The 6,068-nt window shown below is 37.5% G+C and overlaps 2 protein-coding genes across 2 annotated transcripts; both read left to right on the forward strand.

Annotated features, from left to right (window-relative positions):
• The first annotated feature begins 284 nt into the window (after window positions 1-284).
• LOC138003108 (uncharacterized) lies at window positions 285-1,317 on the forward strand. Its single transcript, XM_068849054.1, has 2 exons — window positions 285-630; window positions 851-1,317. The coding sequence occupies exons 1-2, from the start codon at window positions 388-390 to the stop codon at window positions 1,124-1,126; spliced, it is 519 nt and encodes a 172-aa protein (XP_068705155.1). The 5' UTR covers window positions 285-387; the 3' UTR covers window positions 1,127-1,317.
• A 1,234-nt stretch (window positions 1,318-2,551) lies between these two features.
• Window positions 2,552-4,727, forward strand: LOC138002586 (uncharacterized). The gene is made up of 2 exons (XM_068848604.1): window positions 2,552-2,856; window positions 4,350-4,727. Exons 1-2 carry the CDS (start codon window positions 2,653-2,655, stop codon window positions 4,629-4,631), a joined length of 486 nt encoding a protein of 161 aa, XP_068704705.1. The 5' UTR covers window positions 2,552-2,652; the 3' UTR covers window positions 4,632-4,727.
• The last annotated feature ends 1,341 nt before the right edge of the window (window positions 4,728-6,068 follow it).

Below are 6,068 nucleotides of genomic sequence, written 5' to 3' on the forward strand. Positions count from 1 at the left end.
CACTTTAAACAGTGTTATTTAAGAGGCTCAATTTTTCGCATCAAAAAAGGAAAAAGGTTGATCTGAATCAAACTTCGAGCATCGGCAGCACGCATGCTTCGAGTTTAAAGCTGCCAAAAAATTGTAGTGCGTCAAAGCATCTCGAGTCAACATCAACACAGTTATATTGGACCCACTCATCAATGGACCCACTCATCAATGAATACAATCCTTTAGAATAATAATATAATAACATTATTAAAAGTCGCTTTTTTCCTGTTTGATGATATAAAAGATACTTAAAGACAAACTGCTCTTCTAGTTTGAGTGAAGGTCCCTGTGTTATGCACTACTGAATTCCAATAGTATCTTGAGCTAGTTTTTTCACTAAACAACGAAGCATACAACATGAAAAGTTGCAGTTTTCTTGTGATTTTTTCTCTCTCCGTCTCGTTGGTGAATGCTTTTAGCACCGAGGAGCATGTAAAACGATTTTTCCGCCCGGAACACAGGGTCTACCTCCCTCAGACAAATCCTCTGATGCAGCTAGAAGACGAATCAGTGGAAGTGCATCAGCACGACGAGTCCACAAAATGCTTGTCAGTCTGCGAGCCACGGTGCGATAAGCTCGATATACCAGATTATTTAACGGTAAGAACCATTATTTACTGATTTATGCCATTGTATAACAAAGAACTATGCAATCTTCATATACACCAGTTTCATTTTCGAAAGAATAATATATTTTCTTCTTAAATTTGTATTAACCTTTTTTTAGAGCTTAGGATCGATTAACGACGACGTAAAAAGTGAAAAATGTATCACGAAAAAGGTATATTTATGAAGTTGCTCTTTATTTCTCTTTAAACAGAAAAACAGCAGTTTTCACCAGTTTGAAGACCGTCCGATCAACTGCGTGCTGGCATCCACAGTTGAGTTTCCGAGTCGCCCTCGTCCATACCAATGCAAGTGGCTGTTACTTTATTTGTTCGACTGTTGCCGCGCCTGTAATGCGAAATATGAAAAGTGCATCAGAGACGCCGGATGGAGGGCTGGTGGTCCAGAATTCTGCTATCGCACAGAGAATTACAATTGCATGTGTCGATGCCTGGCAAAGCACAGGCCTTTAGACGTCTCCCTTGCATAACAAGGCCCCCCGAATGGGAAGATAAAACTGTTAATTGTGGAGTAACTGATACTGAAAACTGTTTTAACCAGTTTTGTGATGGCTCTGATTTCCGATTGTATTCCTATTTGTTTTGAGCCTTTTGGATGCTTTTTCATGTGCTTTATTAAAAAAAAAAAGAAAAAAAAATGAATAAACAAATCCTTGCTAACACTGAGAAATGTTACTGTTTTTATCTATTGTGTTTTACCCAAACTGAACCGCCCCATACCAAACGACTAAATTGAAAACTAGATTCATTCAAGAAATTCCTTTTCCTAACTGCGGCTTGAATTGCATTTTCTCGAGGAAATAGTGAGGAGCAAAGGTAGCCAAGGAGTAATACAATTCCCATTTTTCTTTGTCAAAAAAGGTCAACTACTGTGATCAGTTGTTTCTTCTTCTAGAATCCACCATTGTTTTTTTTTCTTCCCCATCTTTCTCAAAGTCAATATAATTTTTGTTACTTAGCTCGATTTGTAGCACTAGCTTCTTGATAAGCTGCTGTTTTACTAAAAAAAAAGCTTTAATCAAACAACTTTTCCATAGTACTCAACTGATGATACAGCAGCATCTTAGATCTTATGTTAAGACGGAAAGACTACCACTTATTTAACAGTAGCATGCACTTTTGATAAATTAGCAAGTTTTGTTATTTGCTTCCGTATTAAAACACATCTGACGCTCCAAACACATCCGCTTTCGGTACAAAACTAGCTGCTTTGATCACTTCTTCTACAAACAAATAGTATATAAAAATATGTCGAAAACTGAGCTAAAGCCTTTTGATTCTTTGAACGTGACAGCGCCCATGTTTATTAGAGATGCGATGTTTTTTCGGTTTTAAAACTCTTCGAAAATCCCTCGACCGTTACTTTGAAATGTCCGCAATGGCAACTGAAAGTTACATTAATTCTAAGCACTTTTTCAGGGGTCATTTCCTTCATTGATTCATAATGTTAATTGGTCATTAGTAAAAAAGGCCAAACCCTTTATGAAGGTGATGTTCATTGTTTTTTCATTTGTTTACGTACATCTTTCAGTAAAAAGGAAAAAAAGATTGTTTTTTTATTTTTTGTTAAGAATCTCAACTTGAATGCTCATTTTCGCTCTAAATGGAACCAATAATGTTTTTGCCTGCCTACGTAACTAGTAACGTAAATAAACTAAACAAATGAAAGAAACTGCCATGTGTCATTTTCTTTTTTTCATTACGCAGGGACTTCTTAGATTTTGTTTTGTATTGGTCTTCCTTCTTGTACGTGCCCACTTAAATTGTAAGATAATTTAAAGAGACTAGAAGTCAATGAGCTAATATCACGCCGACTGAGGTAACCAACGAATCACATAAATGTATAACAACAATAGAATAGTCTTGTTTTCCTCGTTCGGGATATAAAAGCCTTTTGTTCAACCTGAAGTTGTTGTAAAGTACTGTTTGTCGACAGGCCTTGAACGTGCAGATAAGATACGCACATTTTTTTCAACGCCTTTGACTGCCATTCGATATGAACCTTGGCTTAGTTTTATGTTGCCTTGCCTCCTTCATCTGGGCCACCAAGGGGTACGATAGAGCCAGTCATCTGAACCCATGGTATGCCGACGATGCAAAAGAATCTCTTGAAAAAATGGAAGACAAAGCTGAACTTGATAGCTTAGAGGACAGCCGTAACTTTAGCCTTGTTGCACCATTACCACCAATTAAACACGACTGAGACTGCGAAGGTGAATGCAAAAAGCTCAATCACACACGAGTTCCATTCAAAGAGGCGGTAAGTGTACTGAACACCCCAGTATCAGAGTTCTTTTATCAATCGGTCAAAAACAAGTTCAACTCCTAACTTGTCATTTTGGTGCGCACTCTAAGTAATGTCATTCCAGCCGATTCTAAGGGTAAGCTCGAAAACAAATTCCAACATTTTTTTCTATTTCCGTCCTCATTTCTACACCCTGAAATGCAGGAGACGAAAACGTTTCCTTTAGAGTACCAGCATGGTTTTTGCGGTAAATGAAATTCTAGCGATATTTTTTGTGTCCGTTGAAACCAATTGTTTTATTTTAGAGCCATTGGAGTTAAGGCTTCGTAAAATAGTACTTGATAATGTTTGAATCCAAAGAAGTATTCTTTCGTTAATTTCATGACCCAAAAATGTTCAAAACTAACAAGACAATTTGTCTTGAAGACTTTTTAGCAGCCTTTTTTGAGCCATTGCCTTGGTAGGCATAATCGAAGTTTGAGTTTAAGCCAATATTTTTGCAGTCCATGGATCGACAGAGCATAAGAAAAACTTTGCTGAGTTTTAAATCTAAGAGCTTTGTTTAACCGAAACTGAACTATTCTACAAAGCGATTTCATAGCGATTCTTGGCTTTCACGTAGTGGCTTAATTGGTGGAATACCCTGGCTGTCATAGAACAAAATACTTGATCAAGCTATGCACTCCGAAATTTAAATTCAATTTGCTGTACCAATTTCGTGAATCTTATCTTCTAACTCAGTACAGTGACTGTCAAGAAGCATTACGTACATCGTGAAAACAACAACTTAGCGAATTGCTTTGGTTTTGCGTCACTTCCCTCAGTGATTGGCTCAAAGTTCTCGCGCCACTTTTTCAATCAATCAGAAGTGAAAGCAAAACCAATTGTGGCTCGCGCGTGCACATTTTCCCGCGCTTTGTGTCGATTACGTATAATTACTTCGAGTTTTGATTGGTTTACCGGATTGTCTCCGTCCTTTTTGATTGGCCAAAGTAATTACTTTTGTTTTGGTTTTACGACACTCGATTGAAACTCGCTCTAACTTATAACTTTTTCAAGGGACTAATGATTTCTTGGAGGGTAGAAAGAACTGCTGGAAATAGGGGGAAAGTCCTCAGTTATTTACATTTATACTGAAAAACGCCCATATTAAAGAGAAAAGGTATAGAGGTCAGGGAAATTTGAGCATGGCTTTCTTTCATTTGAACCAAGACTTCAGTTTCTTAAAACACGAGTAGTCTCTTACGAACTCACCGAAGAAGTAAAACATATTTCTACTTTACTCGAACACGAAACAAACAAATACGAAATCTTTTAAATAAGAAGCAGGGCAGGTCTCTGAGTACAGATGGAATGCCCTTAATTCTATATTCTGTATCATTATATGCCAGTTGAATTGACAGGAGGTAAGAACGATTATATTAAATTCCTCTTCTCCTATACTGCAGGACAAACCAAGATATCTCAGTTATGAAAGCTATCCAGTCTTATGTCGGGACGCTGCTGCCACAATACTACCTACCGGAAGAACGTCTCTGGGCACGGAACAAAGGAAGTACATTTGCAAGCAGACATTCGACTGCTGCCGCAAATGCAACCACCGGTTTTACGTTTGCCTCACGGAAGAGGATAAATCGGTAACATATGGCTTCTGCATCCGTGGTGCATACAAATGCATGTGTGATTGCATCGAGAAAAGGTCTTTTGATGAACTTCCATTCAGTTCTTAAAATACGCTAACGCTCTCAATCTCTTAACATAAAATTTTTATTGTTAACAAGCAACATGCACTAAGAACGTAATAAAGCAACACGATTTCCATTCTTGGTATGATTGTCATCTTGTCAATAACTGTAGATTTTTTGTGTACAATTTTTCCAAATCTAAATTTTTTTCGTAAAATTATGCAGCGGACCACATTAAATAAACAGACTCAATAATCAAATGCTCAACAAATCCCTTTTTTTCTTACCTTCGAAATCGCGTATTTTCTAATGGTCTCCCTTATCAAAATCTGGACATATCTACATTTTGGACGCTTTTGAAACTGAACCTTCTTGGCATAGAAAAAATGTACCTTGCAGTCCTTGGGGATTCAATGCACACTATATATAAGGGATGGTGCGATTTGTATTTCCTAGTTTTCTAGCTTCTAGAGGTCTGTCTAGGTGAAAGGGATCATCGTAATTATGAAGAAACTTGAATAGTTGCGAAAGAAGACTGAAAAAGTCCAGGCTTGTGCCGGACTCGAACCCAAAACCACGCGATTGCGCTTCACTAGCTCTACCATCTGGATTAAATTTGATACCATTTTCTATCATTCTGGACGTTTGCCTGCGAAATCATCCATTTTGGCAGTTTTCTAAAGGTCGCGGTCCCCTTTGCAAAATCTCCAAGAATCCGCATTTTGGATGCTTTTGAAACAACAGGATTAAAGGACAGGTCACGTTTCAATGGTCATTTGTTACAAAACATTTAGAACTAATAATCTCAGCCCACATTAGGCCTCGTTAGGCCTAAAAACGATGTTTAGGCCTAATTAGCTAGGTTAGCCACTTTGCAGGTTCTGGGTTGCTTTAGACATTATCAACAGTTTGTTAAAATAGTATGATGTACACTTTACGCTATGAGTAGTGACACTATAATTGATAATATAATCTCTTCAATGAACAAGCGTTCAAAGGCTTAAAATTCAAAATAATGGTCAGCGAACGACCCTGAAAAGCTGTTATTCCTTGTAACAGTTATAAATCTCTGCAATGACCTGCAACGGGTGACCTGTGTTTTAAACCTTCCGCTTTGGAAAAACAAAGCAAATTTCTAGCTTTTTAGTTACTAAATTAAAAATCGGGCATTTTTGCATTCGTGCCACGGCCCCCTTAAAAAACACTTGGGAAATTCCGATATCCGACTCTTTAAAAGGAAACATGCCCTATCTTTTATTATAAGCCGTTTTGGAAATTTGGGAGTTGATGCGTACCAAAAAGATTGTAATCCGACTTACTCTTAAAAGCTTTTTAGCTGTTAGACATTTGCCAAAAAATTTAACCATTTTTAGCAATCTTGCCTTGGTCATCCCTAGCAAAATCTGGGAAAATCCCGGTTTTCGACACTGTTTGTAAACGTACCTTATCTTTGATTCTAGGCGGTTTTAAAAGCTGTTTTTT

This window comes from Montipora foliosa, chromosome 5, assembly GCF_036669935.1.
Source record: "Montipora foliosa isolate CH-2021 chromosome 5, ASM3666993v2, whole genome shotgun sequence".
Taxonomy (NCBI): domain Eukaryota; kingdom Metazoa; phylum Cnidaria; class Anthozoa; order Scleractinia; family Acroporidae; genus Montipora; species Montipora foliosa.

Bases quoted from the DNA above. Each gene is read 5' to 3' on its own strand.
- LOC138003108 (XM_068849054.1), top strand. From the start codon at position 388: ATGAAAAGTTGCAGTTTTCTTGTGATTTTTTCTCTCTCCGTCTCGTTG. The intron at 631-850 runs GTAAGAACCATT...CTCTTTAAACAG, and splicing joins ATATACCAGATTATTTAACG to AAAAACAGCAGTTTTCACCA.
- LOC138002586 (XM_068848604.1), top strand. From the start codon at position 2,653: ATGAACCTTGGCTTAGTTTTATGTTGCCTTGCCTCCTTCATCTGGGCC. The intron at 2,857-4,349 runs TGAGACTGCGAA...CCTATACTGCAG, and splicing joins TACCACCAATTAAACACGAC to GACAAACCAAGATATCTCAG.